The sequence below is a fragment of the Zalophus californianus genome, chromosome 13 (assembly GCF_009762305.2).
Source record: "Zalophus californianus isolate mZalCal1 chromosome 13, mZalCal1.pri.v2, whole genome shotgun sequence".
In the NCBI taxonomy this organism is placed as follows: domain Eukaryota; kingdom Metazoa; phylum Chordata; class Mammalia; order Carnivora; family Otariidae; genus Zalophus; species Zalophus californianus.
The window spans coordinates 23918420-23945255 of record NC_045607.1 but is presented as its reverse complement, the minus strand read 5'-3'; the positions used below and the strand labels follow the sequence as shown (position 1 = coordinate 23945255).

Sequence of the window (26836 nt, the reverse complement as noted above, 5' to 3'; positions counted from 1 at the left end):
CCGATTGTCAACAAAGAGGAAAGAAAACAGCTACATTAACCTTTCCCATCAACCGTTAACTGCAAATGACACTCAGTCGTAAACACCTACACAAGTGTGTCCCCCAACTCCTTATACGCGTGCCCCTGCTTTTAGTGTTTGCAAAGGATCCACAAGCACATCCTCGCATCCTCGTGTATCAGGGAGAGGAGACGGGGTGAAGGGTCAAAGAGAAGTGGCTCTTCCAGTTAGGGGCGGCTCCGGGACTCAAGCTTCGAGTTTTCCGTCCCCTAGTGCAGTGCGGTTTCCCCCCATAACCGCCACCTCTCACACAGAGAGATTCAATCCTGTGACTTGCTGGGGAAAAAGTGAAAAATAGGCATTGGTATTTTTACAATAAATCTTGCTGAAGTTTGTGAAACTTGTATCTATGCCACCTCATTACAGAGTGTCTCAGATACCGGTAATTTGATACCCTACCTTCATTGTTCTGCCATTTCCTAGGTACTCACTAAACATGTACCTACAATTTATTTTTAAAGATTTTATTTTTAAGTAATCCCTCCATCCAACATGGGGCTCGAACCCACAACCTTGATCTGAGCCAGCCAGGCGCCCCAACATGTACCTATCACTTACATGATCCAGTTAAGGTGGATTACCTGGGGACTACCTATTTTCAGTGTGTGCTACACACTAATATCTTTGAAATCATAGGCTTCATGGCTATTTATTAGAATAGACATTATGATAATTACATAACTATGAAAAAATACTCATCTATGTGTATAACCTGAAATCATCTCTGATGGTACATGCACCAAACTGCAAATAAAGTCTTAATGTGAGCCATGCCTATGGTGGTCAGCGCATATCCCAGCGCTGACGTGGTGCTTGGCACACAGCAGGTGCTCAATAAACACCTACTAAAGAAGATGATAATGATGTATGGCTAAAGAGATGTGTTTAATAAGAAAGGTATAAGACCTTACGACTGCTAAAATTCCCAATAGCAGGACTTGAGGCGGCATGTTGGCTACAGGGTACAGGGCAAGAACAAAATGTTCTAAAGCTCCAAAATGAATCCGATTTGCTAATTCAAAAGTCCAATTGAGCACCTTGGTACACATAGCAGGAGTGTTATGAAAGTGCTCGAGGAAGTAGAGGGCAATTGGCTGGTTGACACTATTTAATAAAGAAAAGAGAGCACAGAATGCAGTTTCCCAGCGGGACCTCCAAATGCATCAAGGAGCCCTTGGTTGACTGAGTAGAATGAAGCCATTTCATGTAACAGCAAGATAAGCAGGGACAGAAGACCTGGATTTTAATCTCAGCTCTTGCCTTGTCTGGCACCATAAAACAAAAATGATGAGGATGGTGATGATGAAAAGAAAAATAATTCCAGTCCCTCACATTTACTGAGAGCTTGTTGTGGGCGAAGCACATATCATTGGTTCCTCCCATTTGAAGGCAGATACTATCACCATCCCCGTTTTATAGATGAGAAAAACAAAGCAGAGAGATGGTAAGTCACTGGCCCAAGGTCACACAGAAAGGATGCAGAAGAGCCCCGAATCACACTCAGGATCGGGTGCCTCCAAGATCTTGACCGCTCAGCCATACTGGATCCCCTTAACCTCCCTGAGTCTCAGTTTCTTCCTTCATAAGATTACTGTGATGAGCAAATGAGAAAAAATAAATAAAAAGATATGAACGGCATTCTTACATTAGATTCTTTGGTTAGAAAAGAAAACACAACTGAAAAAGAGCATCAGACATGAGGGCACTAATGATCCTAAGCCATCGAATCGGGTATAAAGAGAACAGACTCTTTTGGCTGGAATCATTATCCTAAAAGACATGGAATGCCCCCAACTTCCGAAACAAATAAGTAACTCATTTATTTTGAAAGATGAGCTTGGTAGTATAGCTCTAGGATAATTTATCTTGTGTTTGTAAATCCTGCCACATGAAGCTAATTGTTTAACATCAGCATGGGTGTTTTCACTGGTGTGTGAAGAGTTAATTTTTAAATTAGATTTAATTTTCTGTAATGATATGCTGGAATATAAGAATTAAATTGGTTCCAAAGCCCACTTGGGGTTTTTGACAATTGCTTAAGGGGATATAGTTATACTGACACTAATGACCGAAGATCTATTTAAAAAAAAAAAAAAATGAATGCTGCTAAAATAAGAAAAGAATGAGAATTCAGCATTGGTTTTCCCTTTGAATTTAGTCCTTTTAAACTGCTTTTTTTTGGATATAAAATCAAAGATGGCTTGTTCCTGGTCTACGTGATGAAGCAGGAGCTACTCTATGAATGGACACAGGTGAAGACCAATATAAATTTTGGGAAATTTGACTATCATTCTATGCATAGGTTTGCATCAAAGGCATCTCTAGGAGATAAACATCTGGATTACAACGAGTCCATCATTCCAGCCTGAAAGATGGTTCCAAGAACTGTGCTTTCTCTCTTTTGCGTGACCACGCGTTGTGTTTTGCATTCAATCTGAATGGTGAAAGATGCCTTATCATTCAATATTGAAATACAGATTTACAACATACACGTGAATGACAATCGGGCTTTGAGATGATTATAGTTGGAAACAGTCCGTCTTTTTGGGGGAAGTGGTTTGGGGATAAAGAAAGGATCGGATGCACTTTTTACAACATTGTTCACACATTCGAAATCTGGTGAGATTTAAATCCCTGTGATAATTTCGGGTACAACTTTGGACCTGGGCAATGAAAATGTCTTCTCACCATCAGATCGAGAACAGGAACTTATCCAAACTTTGAAGAATCAGAGGATTCTCGATCCGTGAGACTGGAAAAATCCTTGAAAGCATTGAAGCCATTGGTCGCCAACTGTGGGGTCATGACACGTTGGGAGGTCCATGGCACGGAATGTGTGATTAAGGACAGAGTCATAGTGTGAAGTAACGTTCTTTGCCTCTATGTTAGGACAAACTCAAGATTATCGGACATCACTTTAGCCCACTTGCTCCCTGATGCATTTCTTCAAGTGGAAGGAGAGAAAAAAGGGCTCCAGGGAAAATGTGCAGCAAAGCACACTTGTCTCAGATATACCTTAACCCAGAGCAAGCCACTCCTGCTGCCGGCCCACCAATATTCATGGCAACTACAGATTACACAGAGCTTGTGAGCCGTCTGTGGCTCGCTATCTGCTGTTTCACCTCACAAAGTATGTTTGGATTCGGCCAAACTCTGGGTAAGTCTCTTCAAACCATTTATGGTATGGATTGCAGAAAACAAGTTTGAAAAAGAAGAGACTAAGAGAAAGAAGACCATGCAGGGGGCACATGATATATTGGGTTGGTTTCCCAGCACCTTGGATAGGCCTGCTCACTAAGCACCCGCTGGCTGCGTGAATGTCGACGCCATCCCACGGGAGGGATTCTTTGCAGCTGGCCATCAGGGAGGGTGGTAGAGAAGAAAAAGCAGGTGAGCGGGCCCCTGACGGTGTCAAAGGGACCTGAGGCTGCCCCTTGGGGGAATGGAAGGAAATGAGAGTCTTGTGAGAAATCCTGGAAGTCTAGCCTAGGCTGGAGGGTTGGCTATGGTGGAGGAGTAACAGCCCAGTGCGGGTAAGAAGGGCGGGGGGGCCTTCTCAGGCCAGATTTTCCAAATTCTTCCTATTCCCTCTTATAAAGGGAGGGTGAAGCAAAGAAGCATCAGAGTGGAAGAAATGATCCACGAATGAAAAAGACTACTGCTTTGGGGATTTAAAAAATTAAATTATGCGTAAAACACTGGTTCCCAATTAGAGTGCTTTTGCCCTTTAGGGGATATTTGTGGAAATGTCTAGAGATGAAGCTGGTTGTCACACCTGGATGGGGGTGCTCCTGGAGCTAGCGGGTGAAACCCAGGGATGTTGTCACACATCCAGCAACGCACAGGACCAGCTCCTCCACAACAAGCACAGCCCAAAATATCCGTAGTGCTGAAGTCAAGAAAGCCTGGTGTACAAAATGGAGAGGCATGCTGGAGTGCGGAGAGTACTGGGCCGGGAGTCAGGGGACCCAGGATTCAGCCCCTGCTGTGTGACCTCGAGAAAATAATTTCCCTTCCTCTGAGCTCAGATGGTAAGAAAGCTGAACCAAATGGTACACTGAATCCAGCCCTGACATTCTACAGTTCGAAGATAAAATTTAGCTTTCATAAGGCTGCTCATTTGGATTATAAGAACAGGTCTAGGCAAAGGAAAGCTTTGCTCCAGCCCTTTTTCTCTCTTCTTCCCCCCTGCCTTCAATCCCTCCCTTCTTTACATCAGCAAACAGTTACTGAACATCTACTATGTGCCAGGCATTGTCAGAGAGAGAGAGGGTGCTATGGACTGAATTGTCCCCCCACCGCATTCATATGTTGAAGCCCCACTTCACATAGGATGGTATTTGGAGATGGGGCCCTTGGGAAGTGAACAGATTTAGATGATGTCATGGAATGGGGCCCTCATGATCAGATTAGTGGCTTTATAAGAAGAGGAAGAGACAGGGGATCAGTCGGTAGAGTATGCAACTCTTGATCTCAGGGTTGTGAGTTTGAGCCCCACATTGGGTATAGAGATTACTTACAAATAAAATCTTAAAAAAAAAAAAAAAGAAGAAGAAGAAGAAGAGAAAGAGAGAAAGACTGAGCTCTCTCTGCAGGTAAGGACACAGCAAGAAGGCAACCATCTGCAAGTTAGGAAGAGAGCCCTTACCAGGGAACCAAACTGGCAGACACCTTGATCTTGGCCTGCCAGCCTTCAGAACAGTGAAAAATAAATATCTATTGTTTAAGGCACCCTGTCTATGGTATTTTGTTATAGCAGCCTGAGCAGACCAATACAGATGGGTAAAAAATGGAAAGAGGTAAATGGGGCTACCTCCTCATTGAGCTTTAGGTCTAGAAGGAGGGAGAGATCACTAACAGATTCAGCCTGTTAGACTCAGCACCGAGGGCAATTCCTAGTGATATAAATCAGCCAGAAAGAATATAAGTACATTTCTGCTCTTAAGAGACTGAGCAGAAATGTCAGGAAAAATTTAATAGAAATTCCTCCAAGACAAAGGCATATAATCTAGGAGGCAGCCCAGGGGAATAACCAGAGGTTTGACGTGAGCCACAGGTCCATGCTCATCACCCAGCCCTGGTCCTCGGCACCTTATTTATGTTGATGTGCAGAGCAGGCCAGGGTCCGGCAGCTTTCACCGTCTCCAGTTCCAGCTTCTTTAGATGGGCGGCAGCTTCGCTGAACAGGGCAGGCGGTCCTGGACTCAGTTCTACAAGTGGCCAGGGGGGAATGAATAAGGAAAGACAGACGTGATAAAAGATGCTTACCAGAGCCTGATCCCCAGCACCCTTCTGTCTGCCTTCTCCCGGCCCCCACCCCTGAAATCCCTAGAATATGCACCAGCTGTTGGGCTGTGAGAACAGCTAAGATCAAGGCTTCAAAGTCTAACTCCCCCATGGATGAGCTGTGTGGCCTTGGGCAAGTCACTCTATCTCTGAGCCTCTGAGCCATTTTAAAATGAAAATGAAACTACTTACCCTGCAGGGTTGCTGTAAGGATTAGGGAAGGTTATTTACATACAAATGCATTATTAATGGCAAAACACTATGCAAATTAGAAAGATGCGTGTTCAGGCTAACAGGCATACGGAGGTGCCCTTGAAAACCATTTTATGTTTCTAAAACTAAATTCACTGACTTTGATTTCTGTACTATCTTGGATTACTTTGCCATCACTCCTTCCACTGGCTGGTATTTACCAATTAATACAGTGAAATATTCATTAATTATTAAATAGTCATTACATATTAAAGCTTGAGCCAAGTTATCGTTCGCAATTGAGATTTGGGCAGCTGGAATAAAAAGATAGATGAGGCAAATTCTAGTCTAGTGGTGGAGACAGAGACTCGTGCAGATATTAAAGCTTACTTAATTGCCACAGAAGGCAAAAGGGAAGGCACTCCAAAGCCAGGAATCAGAAAGGCGTGTTAGAGAGTTTCACCGATGACAATATTTGAGTTGGTTCCTGAAGAAATGTGTGGGAGTTCACTAGGGTGGAGGAAAGCATCCCAGGCAGAGGGAACAGCAGGTGCAAAGGGCAGCACTAGGAACACAGCTCAGTAATTGGTGAGCGGAGAGGGGTTTCGTGTGTCTAGAGTGTAGTGAGGAGTCAGGGAAGTCCGGAGACCTTGGCAGGGGCCAGGCCGGGAAGGTCTCAGAAGTGTGGGTTTTATCTCAGGACAGTGAAATACCATTGAAAGGGCTTATGGCATTTGGTCAGAGCTCTCTGGTCAAAGGTCTCACTTCGGCATCTACAAGATGGAGATGGCGTTGGAGGAGGTACCCCTTAGGGGGCTATTACAGTTATCTGGATACAAGAAGATGAGACATGGCCTAGCAGGGCAGTGTGCATAGTCAAGGGGATAGAGTTCTGATTCATCAACACCACGGGAATGATGAATTTCCATTTCCGACTCAGCCAACCCAGAATGGTTCCCTGTGGTCTACAGCTAAAGGCTCGTCAGCTCACCCTTTCATCACTGCACAGACTCATGAAATGTCAGAGCTGGAAGATTCTTTGGCCATCAACTAGACACCCTCTACCACATTTCATAGATGAGAAAACCGAAGGTCCAAGAGGGAACATGGCTCAAGAGAAATTCTGAAGACCAGAATCGAAGTGCCCTGACTCCTGCCTCTAGCTCGGTGCTTTTGCACATCGTATGTGAAAAAGAACCAGTTCTTCCCCCTCTGGTGTGTCACAGATCAATTCTTTGGTAAAACATAATAAAAGGGAGTTTCTAGAAAAACGAAATAATAGACATACCAGATCTAAGCCCATTTTTTATTGGTTTTAATGAATATAAAATCACTCTATCCTATTGCTAAAAAATGTTTCTAAGTTCCTACTCTCCAGGGGCGCCTGGGTGGCTCAGTTGGTTAAGTGACTGTCTTGGGCTCAGGTCATGATCCCAGGGTCCTGGGATTGAGCCCCGCATCAGGCCCCGCATCGGGCTCCCTGCTCAACAGGGGGCCTGTTTCTCCCTCTCCCTCTACTGCTCTCCTGCTCCCTCTATGCCAAATAAGTGCCTGCTCTCCATTTCCACACCTTCTCTTGCTGGGATCTGAAACAGGGTACACTGGTCCTCCCCGACATCACCTTGCTCTCAGAAGAGGGATCAGAAATGGGACAGAATAGGTTTTCCTGTAATTCGGAAAAGTAGAGATTCTAGCCTCCCGGCTCCCCTCCTCTTTCTATTACTTGAGCCAGTGGAAGTAGGAACTGCTAGGGAATGAGGTGGAGAGAGAAGTGCCACTCTGGAATTAAATCGGAGTTTCCTGGGAAAGCTCCAGCTGAAATGCACAAGGCTCTTGTCTGCTCTAGCCTGGACCTGGTAACCCAGCGCTGACTTTACTTTTACGTGCTGCACAGAAAAGGTCTGTCTTCCTCAAGACAGGGGAAGCCGTCCACGCCCTGCAGCATCCCTCCCTCCCACCCTGCCCTCTCCACCCCTACTCACTTGTCAGGGATTTACTGCTGGAGTTTGGAGACCTGGAAGGCCCCTCCTTGTTCTCCAGAGTCAGCGAGAGGCCATAGTTTGGGTGGTGCTGGTGCTGGTGCTGGTGGTGGTGCTGGTGGTGGTGGTGCCTGGCTGAGGCGCGGGTAGGGCCCCCGTTCTCCTCGATGCTGAAAGGCAGCCGGTCTGAGCTGCTGAGCCCTGGGGAAGGGAGCGGGTAGCTGTGGAGGGTGTCAAAGTCAGGATTTAGAAAAGTCAAGTGTCTTGATATTCCTGTGTGTACTTTAAAAGATGTTCTCTGACAATTAAAAACCAAGAGAAATCGGTTCAACAAACAGATCCGCGGGGTCATTGCAAAACAGGACAGAAGGGCAACACGGTGCTCAAGGAAAAGGCAGAAAGGGGAAATCTGTATATATCAGAGACCTGAAACCCTAAGGAATTCTTACTCTGAAGTTAAGTAACTTCCGTTCAAGAAAAGACATCCCTTAAATGGGAGGAGGAAATAAAAAGCAATACTAGCAAATAATTGCTAGCCATCCCATGACAAGATCGTGACACAGAGAGAAGTCTTGGAGTCACTTTCTTTTGCTCTCAATCACCCCACCGCACAGGAAACACCTGCTAAGGGTACTGCTATGATAGCTTTAATTCCAATTGTTCCCTCTGTTTTTATGAAAACTGCCCTTTTGGAAGCCCATGTCATCTCCCGTTGAGACTCCTAACTGTTCTTCCTGCCTCCACGCTCTCCTTCTGCCCACTGCCCACAAATCAGCAGCCAGAGTGCTCTTCCTGTCCACCCTGGCTGGCTCCTGGGGACTTCGCTTCACTCAGGACGGTCTTGCATTGTGTACGTATGTGTGTGAGGATGTGGAATAAGGTGTGACTTTGGCTTCTGAGGGTCACAGCCCAGCCTCACCCCTCCAAAATGAGCTCCCCTATGCAGCCAGTAATGGGGGCAACAAAAAGTGAGCTGAGTTGAAGTTGAAAAGCCTGGGTTCCTGTCTTAGTTCTGCCCCAACCTTGTGTAGGAACCTTGGACAGTTGCTCTGGGCTTCAGTTTCCTCCTCTGCAACAAGAGCTGGGCCAGGTGACTCTGGGTGCATTTCCAGGTCTGAAAAATCCTTTCTTCCAACTATTTATCTGGTACTTGCTCTCTCCCAAGTAGGGTACTAGCTATTTTACATAAAACATCCAATTTTATCTATGTAGAGACCTTTGCTTGGTACACAGTAGGTACTCCATACATTTTTGAAGAAAGGAAGGAAAAGAGGGAGGATGGGAAGGAAGGAGGAAGGGTTGATGAAGCTGTGGATCTGGGATTTGACAACAAAGCCTGCTGGCATTTTTTTCCTGTCTCTCATATATGTTGAAAACAATATCTGTCCTAAGGAGGCACAGAGACTGGGGTCTCATAAGAGAGAAAATGCCCTTTAGCCTAGGAGGCCTGGAGGGGCTGCCCAATTTAGGGCTCATCTTGAATTACCCTGAATGCGAGAATGAATACCCAAGAGGAAAGATGTCCTATAGCAGAGATCTGATGTACATTTAGGGCTGGAGGTAGAGTTGGAAAGCTTTGAGTAAGACCTTCTGAGGAATGACAGATACTCACCATCTCCTATGCCAGCTTCAAGTGATTCTCACCCTTTGCTTGGAAAGCAAGATTGAGAAGGATTCTGAGGTTGTGCCCAGCTCAGGAGGAAAGAGTGCTGTGATTGATTAGTGATGTCTGCCACGGACTTGGACTAGAGCATTGGTATCAGGTACTCGTCTTTCCAAGTTTAAAAATGTGTGATTTTTTATTTCAAGGACACCCAGAGTGAAAAGTTAAACAGGGAAATAAATATATATGCAGGGAGTGATAAATGGCATTTAATAACATGTCAAATAAAATATGCATGTGTGATTTTCCTTTCACAGCTACTTATGGGGAAGACTAAGCAAGACAAATGGGAAGAGAAATAGATGAGAGTCAAAGAAGCAGCCTGAATCATGTCAGGGTAAGGGTCTCTAGAAAAGCAAAGGTTTCTAAGCCGTAGTGGGAGGACCTGGGAGATCCCTCAGCTCCTCCATGGAAGGGACCACCCTCCCAGAGACCCTAATTCATGGAGTTTTGTAGGGTTGTGGGTCTGTTAAGGAAACCACTGCTCCTGGCTTCATAGCTTCATGGATTCTTCCCTGCAGAACCCCAGGAAGGGCCGTTCATATCAACTATGATATAAAGGGCATCCACTAGAGTTGTGCATCTGCCCTCTTCCCAGGGACCGCAGAGAAGGTCAAGCCCACCCAGAGGGTCCAGCAGCACTCAGCAGCCCCAGAACCTTGGGACCAGTGCTTAAAGTTCAGTAAATGAGGGGCGCCTGGCTGGCTCAGTTGTTAAGCGTCTGCCTTCGGCTCAGGTCATGATCCCAGAGTCACAGGATCGAGCCCCGCATCGGGCTCCCTGCTCAGTGGGAAGCCTGCTTCTCCCTCTCCCACTCCCCCTGCTTGTGTTCCTTCTCTCGCTGTGTCTCTCTCTGTCAAATAAATAAATAAAATCTTAAAAAAAAAAAAAGTTCAGTAAATGAGACCAGCTCTGTGCTCATGGTCAAGAGAGGCTGAGGTTCATGAGCTTCTGGCATTCTGGAAAGAAGGTCACAAGTCCTGGTTTTCAGAGGGTGACAGAGGAGAGCTATGTAGGCTTTAGCCTCTGCTTCCATGGGCCAGCAGCTGAGAAGAAATCTGGTGCAGAAGAAGAGGGCTGCCTGTGTGCCCAGCACTATGCAAGGCACTTTAGTATTTAACTTTTGCAGTTATCCTGCCTGGAAGCTGCTGATGCCTTCTGTTACACTGGGGCTTGGGGAAGGGGGACAACATGCCCTGTTAGTAAACATGAGTGAGAAATTGCATCAGATCTAATTTCTTCTCTTCCCTTTTTTCAGGGGAAGCCCCCACTCTCATTCTACTTCCAACCCTAAGAAGTTAGTACTCTATTGGTGGGGGCTCTGTCATACAGGACTTTTTTGACAATATTAGGGGCGGGCATAGCTCTGCAGACACGGGGAGGGTGGGGGACTCTTACGGCCCTGCCTAATCCCACCAGAGCCACTCCCCTCTGTGACCGTGGGACCCCAGCATGCTCAATCAAAATGTGTTGCATACTGAATAATGGGATAATTATTTAATATGTTATAATATTATAATAATATCAATAACACTCATTATTATGGTATTATAGTAATTAGTATAATAATAATAATAATATTACTATACCATTACTTATTAAATATTATAATTGGCATAATAATGGTATAATTATTCAGAATAATCCTCCAGAATCCACTGCCAGAACTGTGACCAGGGCAGGGCAGGAATTGGGGAGGGTCTTGAGCTGGAACACAGAATTCATGGGGCTTTCTCTCAAAAATAAGGCCAGGAATGATGAGGGTGCTCTCAGAAGCACACGGTACCATACACTCTACAGCTCAGCCAAGTTCTGGGTGACACGGGCTTCTGAGGGCAGCTCTGGGGATATAATCCTGGATAGAAAAATCACAGAATTATAGAAATGGAGACCCTCCATTTGGCGGTTTTATACCCCAGACGAATATTAAAATCACCAGGGGAACTCCCACATACTGCTGGTGGGAATGCAAAATGGTACAGTTGCTTTGGGAAAACACCTGGCAGTTCCTCACAAAGGTTAAATACAGAGTTACCATAGGACCCAGCAATTCCACTCCTAGGGATATACCCAAGAGAAATGAAAACATGTCCACACAAAAACCTGCCCATGAATATTCGTAGCAGCATTAATCATAATGGCCAAAAGGGAGAAACCACCTAAATGTCCATCAACTGATGAATGGATAAATAAAATGTGGTATAGCCATACAGTGACATATTATTCAGTCATGAGTTGGGACGAAATATTAATCCCTGCTAGGACTTAAAGGAACTGTGAAAAGCATCATGCTGAGTGAAAGAAGCCAGACACAAAAGGCCACATGTTGCATGATTCCATCTATATGAAATGTTCAGAATAGTCAAGACCAGAGAGACAGAAAGTAGATTCGTGATTACCTAGGCCTGGGGAGGATGCGGGGAAACAGCAAGTGACTGCTAATGACACAGGGTTTCTTTAGGGACGGCGGAAAGGTTCTAAAATTAGATTGTAGTGATGGCTGTACAACTTTGTGGAAATGCTATAAACCATCGAACTGTACAATTTAAATTGGTGAAGTGTATGATACTAACTTATACCTTTATAAAATTGATTTTTAAAAAAATCACCAGGGAAGATTTTGAAAAATATCCATGTCTAGCCCCTGCCCCAGACCAGTGACGTCACCATCGATCTCTGAGTCCAGTGGGCAGCCAGAGCTGAGCACCACTGCCCTAAGTCCAGCCTCTCCATTTTGCAGATGGGGAAGTGGGGCTCACTGGGGGAATGAGGTGACCGGGTCATACCGTGGCTAACTGGCTGAGCCTGGGACACCATCCAGGACTACCGCCTCTCTGCTTGCTGCCCATCTGCTACATGTTCCCATCTGTCTTGGCTTCTATTTCAGGCAGCAAATGCACTCATCGGGAAAATCCTAAGACCTCCTCAGAACCTCACTGCCTGAGACATCCTTGTGTACACATCTTGCCTTCCCCACGACACAGTGAGCTCTGGAGGCACAGAGACGGTTTAGGTCACGTGTTTTCGTACCCTCCACTGTGCTAAACACACAGCAGGTGTTCAACCAATACTGGTCAGATTGAAAAGAAAATTAGGTATCAATGCACTCAATAAATATTTCAGTGTCAACTCTTGTGCCCGCCACGGTGGTAGGCACGAGACTGAGAAGACAAGTGAGAGGCTGTCCTTGCCCGCAAGGCCCTCACTGCTGAGTAACAAGTCCAAGGCAGTGTGGCAGGTGCTTTGATAAGGCTTACGGGAGGAGGGGCAGCTCATGTAGCCTGGGGAAGAGCCAAGAGGGAAGAAGAGCTTATGTGCATATTGTAAGGGGAAGTTCTCACTTTTTGTTCTGAAATGAAGAGCCAGTTGTCCCAACATCACCAAGGGAGTAATTCATCCTTGTCCCACTAACCTGAAAGGCCATTTTCTGCATGTGCCAGTCATTTTTCCAAGAGCTCTCAGATCTCTGCTCTGCTCTGCCCTGACCTGCTGTGTTTCCAAGGAAATACATTTACCAGGCTCCCAGCCCTTTGGCTTTCATGTAGGCTTGGCCAGTGGGAGCCACTGGCAGAGCCTGGAAGGTGGGAAAAGGAGAGAAGTCAAGGTGTTTCTTCCCCATCCCTTTCTGCCTCAGGTGGTGTTTCCAGCAGGAGCTGTGAGTGCTCTGTGGCCCCAGCACCTGGGCATTGGAACCCTGCCACCTCCCTTTGTCCCTCTGTCTCTCCAGCTCTAGTTCTAGTGGTGCTAATCTCTGGGTTGCTTCACTGTTCCAATTTAGCTTCCTAGTTCTTCATCCCTTGGGTAACCAATTCCCTGTACGAAATTCCCTCTGTAAGAAATGTCTCACTGGGTCTCAGTTCTCCTGATTGCCGGTGACTGATACACGATATCCACCGTGGGTGCTAGGTAGTTTTCCCGTAAACACCTTTGCCATATACATCTCTGCTGCGAGAATTTTCATCCCATTTTCACTGCATATCTAATTGGCTGTAAGAGAATTCTGCTGTAAAATATGAAACAACTGGCTGACAGTTTGGTTTCATTTCTCCACTGGCAAAGTTCCCATTTTTCCATCAGATAAATCTTAGCTAGCCCTCATAATGGCCTATACAGAGATGGGTAGATGTGGTGGTCTTAAATTACTGGATGATAACTACGTGTATCAACTTGATAGAAAATATGGTGATAAAACTTACTGGAAGTGTGAAAGAAGACAGTGTAAAGCCAGACCCCACGCTATACTGTGCTAGAAAATAACACATCAGTTGCAATGTTATTAACAAAGCTCAGTTACAAATGCATTACAGCCTCAGCCTTTCTTCCACTTTTCCCATAGAACTTTGGAACATTTAGCAACAGTCACGTGACAACATGCCAAGAACAAACAACAGTGTAGAAGGCTTTTAGGAAACAATACAATGCTCAGCTGTAAATATATATCCTAGCACTTGGAAAATGATACCTCTGTTGATGAAGGAAGAAATCTTAGGGACAAAAGTAAAAGTGCAATGCTGAATGACAAGACGGATCAGTAAGCCAAAAAAAAAAAAATATATATATATATATACACAGATATATATAAATATAATACTCTGAACAGAAGACTTTGAAAACAAGCACATAGGTACAACCTACAAAATAAAACCAGTTATTTGCGCAGTGTTGCCATGACTCTATGCTATACATTTTTTTTGGTGTATTCAAATATTTTGTATTTTGCAATAAAGTCTTTTAAATTTTGTTATTCAATTTTTTTTTGTTATTCAATTTTTCATGTTCCACATGTCTTTTTAAATGAATGTCCCTCTTTTATTTATCCATGATTTTATCTTTTAGGGCAAAATTACCTTACAGCCAAGTCGTTACACAGAGAAAATGTTTGCAGTGAAAATGCTTGTGTCAGAGATGCTTATCGTGAAAATACTGGATAATGTATTTACGTCTGTTTCTGGATTCTTCCTATTTTTCTTGATCTATTTATCTATTACTCAACCAGCACCAGATTGTCTTAATTACTTCTGTTTTAATATATGTATTTTAAGTATCTCACAGGTCAAATCCTGTTCCCTTTCCCACATCATTGTTCTTCTTTTGTTCTTTTCTTGACTATTGTTATGCACTTACTCTTTCAGATTATTTTACAACTCAAGTTACTACCAAAAAAATCCCATTGGAATTCTGATTTGGAGCATTAAACATTATGGATTTGAGAGAACATATTTGTAAGAAATAGGAGACTTTTCACCATTTATTCAGATATTTTTAAATGTCCTTCAGTTAGAATTTCTGACTTTTCCACAAAGGTAAACAACATATATTATTAATTTAATTCCTAGGTGTATTTCAGTTTTGTCACAATTGAAAAATAAGATTTCACTTATTATTACATTTCCTCTAATTAATTTTTTACTACTAGATACACAAAATTATTGACAGGATATTTCTGCCCCTGGCCACTTTGCTAACCTCTCTTATCAACTGTAATTCATTTGTATTTTAGATAATCATATAAATTTTGTTTCTTCTTTTCTGGCATTTATTGCTTATTTTGTTTTCTTGGCTTATTGCATTGGTAAGGCCTCCAGAATGAAGCTGAATATTAACAGTCATTCTTATTTCTGAAGTGTGCAAACTATCTAGTGTTTCAACGTTAAACTTTGGTTTCCGACACATTCTACTTAACCAGGTTAGAGACAATCCGTTTACTCTCAGCCTACTAAGAATCTCGAAACATTAGCACCACCTATTCTGAGCTAATCCATGCTATTTCTAAGGGAGCACTACTTCCTTAACTAAGTGCTTAAAAAAGATTCGTTTTCGATCTCTCCATCCAGCTTATCAGTCCAGTTTTTTTTTTAATTTGTTTTTCAAGAAACTGTAGGACTTTTCCCTGTCTATGCTGGCATTTCCCCGAGACTCCAAGGTTTTTTAAAAGCATTGTGATGCTGACTCAGCATTGCCATATACAAATTCTCTCATTATTCCCCATGGCCATTTTTCTAAGCCTGAAGGCTTGAACTAATTGCAAAAGAACAAAGTCGTTCCCGACTTTTCTCTCATCTTAGACTTCAGTTTCCTTCTCTTTGTTCTTTTCACCCTCAGCAACTAGTATTGTGCCTGGTTCCCTAATTGAAAAGGAGAAAAGCAAAACAGACTAGAGCAGTGTTTTTTCTGCCCTGTTAACCTCGTATACCATCCTCAGGAATGGCTACCACAGAGTACTTAAAAATAAAATCTTAAAAAGAACGGCTGTCATTAAATTGCTCATCTTTTTGCTCCAACTAAACCACACATCTACGAAAATTAAAAGTCCTTTAAAAAAAAAGGTCTATACCCCTTCATTTTTTATATGTTCCACCTCCCTTCTATTTGTGGATCCCTAAAAGCCTTTCCCCTTCAGATGATCTATGATATATTCCTAGTCCACATGAAAACGATTCCCTCTTAGACCCATCTTCTCTTTGACATGAAGGATTAAACCCTGAGCTCCACTCATGTTGTATTAACAATTTCAAGACATAAGAGTCATTTTTTCCCCAAGGATCTTGCCACTTACACATTTCCAACCTAGTCTTCCTTGCTGACCAGAATTAATGACAGTAATATGGGCGGTGTTTCTTCTGCCTCCCAAATAACTACGTAATCAGGCAGGAAGGCCGAGAAATCAACAGATGTTCTGCTTTCAATGAAATGCCAGTGTCTGGATGGCCAAGAAAGCCCCCACAGGTATTGTGTCAGGTCAAAGTCTCTCCTAGGAAAACGGAGTGAGTAGCCTCTATCCAGTCCTCTGGCAAGGCATGGCCTGGACTCAGAGATACTCTTTCATCTGTTCATGGCACCTGTCTTAACTCCACAGCAGGGGTCCCCGAGGCAGGAACAGCTTCTAGGCAGCCCAAACAGCACACAACCTCTCTAAACACCTTCTAGAGGAGTCTGGTTGCGGCAAACTGGCTCCTGTTTCACTTTTGGCCTAAGTGGGAACAATTCCACATTCCTAATCAGAGCTAAAGCATCAGGGAGATATCGACAAATATCTCAGCAGAGCTTCCCAACAAATGGACTTTGGGTAGGTTGCAGCTCAAACAGTCTTATCTGCTTACCCCAGTACGCTACACAAATATGTCATTTTCTATGTGTGCCAAGGACAAGAAAAAGTTTCCACTAGTCCATATCCTGTCCATTAGCCTGAACTGTGGCTCTCCAAACTGGGACTCTTAGCAGAATCTCCTCAATTACGGTGTTTTTGCAGCAGATGGTGTCGGCCAGAATCATGCTTCCTGGCTGAACACTGATGCATTAATCATGCTCTCTAAATACTCACAGAGGAAAAAACTCAAAAGCTAACGTTTTTGCTTGCCCAGCACTGTGCCATCTATTAACTTATTTAATCCTCTAACAACCATTTGAAGAAAGGACAGTTATTATTATCCTTATTTTACAGGTGAGGAAAGGGTAACAGAGAGCCTACTTAACTTTCTCAGAGTCACACAGGGTAAATGGCAAAGCTGGGATGTGAATCCAGGCAACCTGACTCGAGAGCCCAGTGCTCTCTTAAGCGCTGACTGACTGCCTTGCCAGGTGGATGAAAGGAGCATTACAATGACATTAAAAGAACACTGGACTGGTGGGCACTTAGCTTTGGTTTTGCTACCACTTAACTATGTGACCTCAGGTAACACATTTCACTTATCTGGGCCCCAGACACTGCATTTCTGGACAAATATTTATTACATATTTATATGCCAGGAACTACAGCTCAATGAAATAATGTGATTTGTGCCATGTCCAACTGAGAGATGAGAGAAGGTGCATTTACTCATCATGGTTTCCAGGATACCTGTCACTTACTTCAATTTTAATTTAGTAGAGACTGAACAGAGTGGGTCATTGGACTAACATATTGCTAAAAGTTCTTATTAAATTCAGGGCAAGCAAGCATACTATTTGGCCGTAAGTAGAGAGTATATTTGAAAAACTGCTTTTTCATAATGGGTTTGAGAAGAAAATTGTCATCAACATATCAGAAATGTGACACATTATGAATGTTAAGTCTGTTAATTAGGGATGATTTCTTATAGTAACTTAGTGGTTTTATTATAATTATTTTAAGTGACTAGAGAGAAAAGATGAACTGACCTCATTTTCCTCTTGTCTGAAAAGGTCAAAATTATATTTTTTGGCATGGTTTAGATTCCTTTATATAGACTAATTGACAAATGGGAATTTTCTCAGTTTGTATTTCTTTCAAGCCATCTTCTAGGCAATCAACCTGGAACTAATTCTAGTGTTAGCACAGGTAATGTCTGAGTCCATAAGATTGGTAGCTGTCGTTTTGATTAGTTTATTAACTGCCTACAGCCAAAGGCAGCATCTTCTTCAACATCAATTCCTGGTACCTATTATAGTACTTGGCACAGAGACAGTAAATATTTGTTGAATAAATGTTGTAGTGCATTAAATTTTAATTCTCCTTAGGTAATTTATCAAGTGTCTATTCATAAAAGCTTCACTTTGGTCAGGAGCTCCTCAGTGGTTCCTAACATTAAATGGCCTCTGTAAAACTAAAATATTCCACAACTTATGGAGCGATGAGAGCCTTTTCACGTTTCCTGTTGGCTGCATCTCTGTCCTGCGTGAGAAAGTAGGATACGTGCCCCCGTCTTTGAGTCTGGAATTTTCCTTTGGTGAACCTGGTATCAAATGGTTTCAGTGAATGGCCGTAAGTGGGTAAGCAGGCCTTGACAAATTTTCTGCTAGAAAATCCATTTTAACTTAATGTGATTCTTACTAAATTTATAATGTCTCTGATTGTTGGAGGCATGGAGAAGCTGTGAGGAAGGGCTTTAGAAACTTTGTGGTGAAATCTAGGATTTTAGCAATTCCAGATCAATTTCAGGATCTGAGCCCAAAGAATAAGTATTTCATGGGTTCATTTTTGCACAGAGGCTCATGCTGAAGCGTTTATTCAATCTCTTTCCTGCCTTAAAAAAAATACTGACACAAATATAGTTGTTTTCTTTTACAGCATTCACTTGTAATAAATCTGACAGTGCTTTCCCTTCTTGGTTTCCTAGGGATTTTTTTTTTGGCCTCTCATTTCTGCATTCTGATGCCCACTTTTTGCTTTAAATGAAGATTTTTGTTTTTCAGGTGGATAATGGTATTAACAGACTTGCCCCTCACCACTGCTTTAAATGCATCCCCAAAGAGTATCATATGGGAGGTCTCAGGGAGCAGCAAGACAAAAAAATGATCACCACGAACATGCAGCTACTAGCTGTGCAGAATAACGTCCAAGGACCCAGTCTTTGCACCAGGAAAGAGCCATGGCCGACTTGGGCATGAGCTGAGTGTTATTTTTCCACTCTGCAAACACCATCCAACTCACCAGAAGGAATGGAATTAAACTATTATTTATTCCAGAATGAAGTTCAAGCTAGACGAAGAAAATGCATGCTCTGTTAAGGGCAGGTTTTAGACACTCTAATTGCACAAGATACCAGTGTGAGCAGGAGATGGAGCTGAACACTGGGTATGTGTTCCTGAGGTGATACAGATGAGGATTCATCTATTTTGGTTTTTGTGTTTTAAAATCTCCTCAAATGATCCTTTCTCTGTTCCACAATTCTTGTAGGTTTTCCAGAAGCTTCTCTTGCAAACATCCTTAGTTAGCCTCTGAGGCTATACACTGGTCGTAATCTTAAGGGCCCGTTTAATTGCCTTGAATATAGATACAGCATCCATTATTCAGCCGTGGAATGAAGCTGACGGAGCCGTAAGCATGGCAACACCTCTTGCTTTTGAGGTCTCTGCTGCAGAAAGTGGATGTTTAAGCCATTCACAATTCAGGAGGGGATGATTAGGTAGGTTCTGTGGCTTTCTTACAACACAAGCCTACGGGGATGGTCCTCTAATTATTCTAACCCTGTTTAGCGGACCGCCTGGACTACAGCAGTTTGGGTATTTTAAATTCTGCAGCCTTGCCTCCAATAAAACCGAGGCCAAGTAACGGGATACAGTGGGATTTTAGACCTGATAAATTAGGACCTTAATTGTGACTACAAGTAAATCCTTGCTTCCCTGGTCAGTGCACCAGGGAAATTCACAATGTCTGAGTAGGTATTTAAGAAGCTGGAGTGGAAAGTTCTCCAACAAACTCCCAAACAGGAAAGGAAAGATGGGTGCTAGAAATCAAGTCCTTTACCCTGGCTATTTTGATGCTGTCCGTATTCTTTCTTCAGGTCTCCAGGGCATCGGATCGTGCTGATTGTTACCTGAGCTTCTGGAAATCTGCTTCCAAAAAATGTCTGGTAAATATCAATTCCTCCCATCCTTCCCTTTCTCTGCTATTAAAAAGGCTATGATGACATGATTAATTTTACTTCATCAGTCTGGTCTTTAATAAAGAGCAGGGCATAAGAGCGGAGGTTCCAGACGGTTCGGAGGAAACAAATAATAAATGGCGTTCAAAAAGATAAGAAAAGATGTACAACCTTGCTTCTAGAGAAATACAATTAAAATGGAAATTCTGATTTTTGCCCATCAGACTAACATAGGTTTAAAAGACTTAGTTAAGGCTACGAGCTTGCTCCCTGTGGGATCAGAGGCCCTGTCAAATCCCTGGTGGGGTGGGAGGCCCAGGCGAGAAAGTGTAATCAGGTAGAATATCTTTAGAGTGAAATTTTGTTAGGCAATGTCCATATTAAATATGCACGTACCTTTTTAGCCAGAGCTCCTATTCCCAGGGAGTTTATCTACAGATGAATTTACTCAAGTGCATAAACGGAACGTAGAAGGACAGCAGAAAAATTGTAATTTTCGAGATTTGGGGCAGCCTAAATGACCATCAATATTGACTGGTTAAATACATACACATGCTTGTTTATATGTGGAATAGCTCTAGATTGACACGATGAAACGCTAGCAATGTTTGCCTCTGGGGAGAATTAGGGACCTAGGGATAAAAAGGTGGAAAGGAAAAGTAAGTTTTAGGTATTTTTGTCTGAATTTTTACCGTATTACCTACGAAAATAAGTGAAAAAGCACAGCAGTTCCCTTTACTACTGACTTTCTACTTAGTCTCCTAATTGTTAAAAGCCTCCTCCGCTTTGTGGAAGATGAAATCCTAAGCTAGACAAGCTGGCAATGGAGCATATGCTGTTTCAATTCTCTCAACTTTTCGGTCCCCATTGTACCCACAGAATGCATTCTCAGTGGTCTCACCAGTTCCCTCTTCCTCCGGTTTTGCTGTCAGCAGATGGGAAAGCATTGTCCACATTCCGCCTGGACAGTTAGCCCCTCGTATTCTCAGACAGAAATATCAACTTTCTTTCTTTTTATCCCGCCTCAAAAGATCCCCACGGCCTTTCTGCTCTTTGCTTGTTAGAGTTTCGGAGATGTGTATTTATGTATTGTGTTAACTCTCTTCCATCTGATCTTTCTCTTGGAGCCAAGCACCCCTTTCCATTGCTAAACTTAGACCATACATCTCAAGCCAGCAACCTTTAACACAGACCATTCCTTGAGTGCAACTTTGAATTTCTTTGACCTGTCTCTCACCACGTGGACGGCTAAGGCCTTAAATCTCAAAACCACCAAAAACTGCTGCCAGCCAGCATCGAAAATGGTGCAAAACACCTTCCATACATAATGTCTTTTAATTCCATTTGGGGACAAGGAAAAGGAGGCACAGAGAAGAAACTGGACAAAGGTCACATGGCTGGTAAGTGGCAAAGTTGGGATTCAAAGCGTGCAAGACTCCAGAGCATGCACATTTCACCTTGCGGGAAAACTGCAGGGCTCTTGCCCCCAACAAAATCAACATTCCACACCAGACCTGCAGTCTGTCTCTCATCAGCGGGCAATATCCTGCCATTTTGCTTCTGCAAGCTTCTGCTTCTTCCCCATGATGGGTTCTCATCTTGGCATGGGTTCTTATGCTGGAGTGTCCAGGTCATCTTCCTCAGTGGATACAGTTCTCTAGACCCTTGCTTCCGGCATGAGAGCAGAACAATGACAGATTCGGTCTGACAGACTTGGGAGAGGGAGCTCATGATGAAATTAAAGCCACGTAAAGAAACCCTAGAATTTTTGCATTCTTCTGCTTCACTATGAACCTAAGCAAGTGCAAAACTATACTGAGTAGACATATCTAGCTACTTATTATGACGTATCCATTTATTTTTTGATATCATGCCTACTTAAAAAAAAAAAAAGAGTTGGCCTCTAAATTAATTAAAATTGAACCATAAAACAAGGGCAAACCAGATAGGTAGCTGGGCTTTTCCAAGGGGAGGTCCTACACTTGTCCATCGCGGACTCGCCTGGAGACTTCAAATGAAGGTTCCTTAGGTCTCACCATCCCCACGGCGTTATCCCCTAGTTAAACAGAGCCTTCAATAGAGCCTGGCAATTTCCATTTTTAATAAGCTGTCCAAGTAATTCTTGGGCTCCTTAATTTTGAGGAAGTTGGCCAATTTGCAGAATTATTTAAGATTTCTTTTGCTGAGGCTCAGCTGGATGTCAGTTTCACATTAGTTTCACCTTTTAGATACCCCTGGGTCTTCTTAAAAATGTGCTACTTTTCATGTGCAAAGGGACTCTTTTCTTAACAGCAGTTTGCGTTCTCCCTCTCTCTGCCCCATTATGCCTTGCCTCTGCATTTGTCGGTTGCCTCCTGGAGGGAAATAGCAGAGGCAAATCATCCTTAAGCCTATTTAGGGTATTTACCTGGTCCTTTTGGAAGATTCAGTACAGTCAGGGAACTGACTTAGAGCCGAGTTTGGGGAATATTGATCCAAAGGATCAATATGGCTGCTCAGGGAGTTCTTTGATGAGCTCAGATCTTAAAGGATTAGTTAAAAGCTAGAAACTCAAGGGCAACAAAAAGGATCTATTATTAGTTGTGTTCAGACCAGGACCCAGGAGGCTGGAGTTACTGACCTGGAAGGATGGTGCCATATTAACGGGCGGGGGAAAAAAAAAAAAAAAAAAAAAAAGCAGCACTCCCACACTGTCCTATTCCTTCATCTTTGCTGTTAAGGAGAACCATTTTCAGTGGAAATGGTAGACCAAGAAATGAAACAGGTAAGAGGTGTTTGAAAGTCAAGATAATCACCCGGCATGATTTCAAGTCTTTCAGTCCATATGAATTACATCAATCTGACCACACTGTCAGTCCACTGTTCGATATTCTGAGGGAACCACAGAAAAATAAGAGATGATCCAAGACCGGTAAGGACCCAAGTTTCAAAAATGCAAAAAGCTAGTTCTGTTAATTATGGAGTCTCAAGCTTGGCTGTGCAGGCAGGTAATACTCCAGAAGAAATGACTAGTTTGGGAGCTCTGGGTATGAAAGCAGTGGATTGCCTCAAATAAGGAGTGGTTCACTAAGAAGAAAATAATGCTCAATCTCTGCTCCTTTGTAAAGGGGGTTATTGAATGAATGCAGTTTCTAGATTGCAGGAGGAGGGGTGGTAAGGTGTTAGGGGTTACTAGACCCCTGGGAAGGGTAACAGGGTTACTAGCTCACTGGTGATGGACATGGTCACTAGGCCACTGGTGTGCAGGGATATGGACGCTGGTGGTGGTGAGTGGCTTTCTAGTTAGTATCCAGATCTCGGGGTAGTAAACTCTTCTACATAATCTAGTAACAGTCTCATGGATGGATATATATATAGAGATCGACAGGGTCCCAAATGGTGAGATGGTCGTCAGTGAGAAACATCAGAGCCCAGGGGCCGAGAACACGGGCTGGGAGTCAGAACTGCCCGTGTGATGATGTGCAAGATGCTTAGTTAAACCCGAAGCCTGAGCTTCCCCATGTGAGCAAAGAGGACATCCCCCACCACACAGAGTGGCCGGGAAGATCATATGAAGTGACATGCGCAGTGCTGGGAGCACACATCTGGCTAATAGTCCCGGCATGTTACTGCGGATCTATGTCGTCCTACCGGGGTTTCCAGTAGCTCTCCAGTATCATCTGCCCTGTAATAACAACGTGCATCATGACACCGACACTTCGAATGAGAACACCGCAGACACACCGAGTCATATTCAGATGATGAAGCTGAAGCCAGAACATAGCTGATGGTCAATGTCCTACTCAAAACGCAACGCCCTAGACTAGGTACAGCTGTTCAGATACCTTTGGACCAGCCGAGAGGTGACGTACTGCCTGTTATCTGGCTAGACATTTCTTTTTTTTTTTTTTTAAAGATTTTATTTATTCATTTGACAGAAAGAGCATAAGCAGAGGAAGAGGCAGAGGGAGAAGAAGCAGGCTCCCCACTGAGCAGGGAGCCTGATGCAGGGCTCGATCATGACTTGAGCCAAAGGCAGATACTTAACTGACTGAGCCACCCAGGCGCCCCTGGTCAGACATTTGTTAGAATGAATGTGGAGTCACTTATTTGCTGAACAGACATTCACGCAGCACCTGCTATCTATCAGGCACTGGGGAACAAAGGCAAATACGGGACAAAGCTCATACTTAAGGAGCGTGCAGGTTCCAGGATGAGATGAACAAAAGAGGCAGTTTTAATGTAAAGTAGCGAATGCAATGTTGATACAGCAGAGCTGAGGGGCAGGCACAGAGCAGAACACAGAAACTAACCCGGTTTGCAGAAATGAGGGTGGTAGGAGTCCTGGGGAGAAGACCACGTCTGAGTGGAGGCATAAGGGGTGAGCAAGAGTTGGGCAAAGGGGATGGGAGTGAGAGCATTCTGGGCAGAAGGAACAGTATTTGCAAAGCACAGACAGGAGCAACAGCAGGATATGGTGCACTCCAGGAACAACAAGCAGCTTGGTGGTGTAGAAATTTAAACGGGAGGGTAAGAAATGGGGCGAAATAGGCTAGAGCAATAGAACAGAAGCAGACAGCAAAGGGATTCCATAGAGAAGGCCTTGGACCTCACCCTTTGGGTGCTGGAGAACCCCGGCAGATGTCGATCATCGGAATGACTGTGAGGACAATGAGCTCGGCAGGAGCCCGGAGTCAAAGAGACCAGGAAGAACACCTCTGAGGCAGAAAGGAGATGTTGCTGCAAGGTCAGGGTTGACAAGGTCAGGAGCTGAGCAGACCTGGGGGCAACAGGAGGAAGAGTTATGGATGGAGTGTGCATACATTCTTCTTGCGGGTGGAGAATCAGGCGGAAGTCTCTTCTTTGTTCTCCAGGAAAAGATGATGAATTTGATTTCTGACATGAGTTTGAGGTGTACATGGGATACGCGGGTTGAAATGTCAGTCTAAAAACTCATAGGAGCAGTAGTAGTAGTCTGGGTTAGCGATAATGACTTCATGGTCAACAGCCATAAAGTGGTGCCAGGAGAAGGCCCAGGATCTACTGTGATGGTGAGAAAGGCAGCGGGCAGAGGAAGGACCCCTGGAAAACACCAACATTTAATAGGAAGACGGAAGGATGAGGCTGTGAAAAAGACCGAGAAAAAAGTCAAAGAGCTAGAGCGCCGGATGTCACAGAAACCAAGTGCACAGACTTTCAAGAAGCCGTGAAGGAGTGACCACCACCATCAAATGCAGCAGAGAGAGGCCCACTAAGCTGAGGGATGAAAAGTGGACACGTCATTTAACATTTCGGAGGTCGTAAGTATGCATCCTGTTAGACTTCTTGGTTGTAGACGACTGAATCCACTGAAGTTATTTTAAACAGAAAGGTATTTATTAGAGGGTATCCATGTATACACACTCTCCGGGCAGCCACAGACACAGGTTTGGACATCTTTCCACCAGGAACAGCAACAGCAGCTGGGACAAACACCCACCTGCATCAGAGGACGGTAAAGGGGGAAACCTACTCTGCCACCACTTCACTCTGCTCAGCCCCAGTGACTAGAACCTTCACTACAGATGCACCAGATGAAGAAAAGCTTCAGCCAGGGTGCCTACCAGAGCTACTCTTCCCCAGAGTAGCTTCATTCTAAGATGAACTTGCTCCACCTCACCTAACTGAACCTTCAGACTTCTAAAAGCTCACTGTCCCCTTATCTATGTCATCCACAAATGATACTTCTGTGCAACATAAAATGAAGATGGAGTCCAAAAAAGCAAGAATAATCTTTATTCCTTGGAAACACATTGGTAAAAATGTACCAGTAAGATTAAAAGTTTCGGAACACATTTATTTGTATGCAGCACAAACACTGAGGATCAAAACATCTGCTAAAACGGAATACACCTGTAAACAGATATCTTAGGAAAAGTTTATAGGCGACTGACTCTACTGTGCAGGGCGTGTAGCTGAGTCCCTCCCTCTGGACAGATTTTTGTGGCAACCAAAAATAGATCAGATTTTAGCAATAAAATATCTCAAGAGATGTCAATACATTTTTTTTAAAAAGCTTAAAATGGGCCAAATTACAATTACACATATGGAAATGGCGTTTAAGAACTGTTTTCACGGAAATACTAGTGAAAAATTATCTCAGTTCTATCAAGAGAAAAAAATGTTTGACTTGTGGCTTGAAATGGGGGGAAATAAGTATTTCGGTACAAGTTCTACCCTCAAAGACAACACACTGATTAGCTGGAACTACGAAATGACTGCGTGACACCCACCCCATCCTGTTCTACGGGATGCTTTGGCACAACTTTATTAAAATCCTATATACTTTAATTTGAGCCATAAATGGATTTTGGATCGCATGTCGCTTTTTTAAAGAGTGAAGTCCAAGGTAAAAACTAAGCCTCAAGTTCTATAAATTCTGACAGTGTATTCATAATCATGTCTTCTGAAATCACACAAGTTAGCAGCACCAATCAATAATTAAAAAAATCATTCTCGTACTCGAGCATACGGATGCGATGCAATTTGTGACTAGTAAATCTGCTAAGATTCAAAGTGGCTAGATTGCTTTAAGATAGGAAATTCAGAGCCTCCCCATACACAGGTCCCACCTACCCAGTTATATACTTTATTTGGCTTCTGAAAGGGGTAACCCTCTGTTAGAGAAGGGGATTTTGCAGTTTTCCCTCTGAGAAATTTCGATGGAATGTTAGATCCTCAGACTGAAAATATTGACGTTTCATAGATCACAGAATTGTAGAGCTGGAAGAAGCTTGGCGAACATTTTGTCCAACCCACTCTTTTCGGATGGGGCAAAGGAGGCCACCAGAGGAGAAGGGCTTGTCCACCCTCTGACAGTGGCCGGGGCTGGGCCCCAGCAGCCTCCTCCTCACCCCAGGACTGTGCAGTGCTCTCCGCAGAGCCATCTTCCCATGTTCTCCTGGTGTTATTTGGTCCCGTTCATTAAATAACGAAGAAATATCAAGTACATAGCAATACGATCAACACAGACTTTTACTCCAATTTTAAAATCAGAATGTTAAAATGATTCCTGAGCCTTTTAACTACCTTCATTTTATTGAGAATGCAGTCAACAGTAAATTACGACTAGTGATTGTGGTTGTTTGCAAATATTTATATGGATGCCGGGAACACTTCTCAGAACTTTTCCGCAAAGACACTTGTGCAAACACGTCTATGTGATGCCAAGACACTTTTCGTGGGATGTAAGGACATTGTGATGGTGAATGGAGGTGAGATGCTTCAGTCTCTCAAAGTGCAGTCATGAGTTTATCTCGATACACCATACTTTGCAATCCTCCTAAGTTCTTCTGGTTCTGGTCGTGGACATAATC

The 26836-nt window shown here is 43.5% G+C and overlaps 1 protein-coding gene across 1 annotated transcript in view; it reads right to left on the bottom strand.

Moving 5' to 3' along the window:
- Positions 1-26836, bottom strand: part of EPB41L4B (erythrocyte membrane protein band 4.1 like 4B) — a 124164-nt gene that overhangs the window by 27463 nt on the left and 69865 nt on the right. The window contains 2 exon segments of the mRNA XM_035723673.1: positions 5152-5270; positions 7521-7738. Of these exon segments, the coding sequence (XP_035579566.1) occupies positions 5152-5270; positions 7521-7738 (337 nt within the window).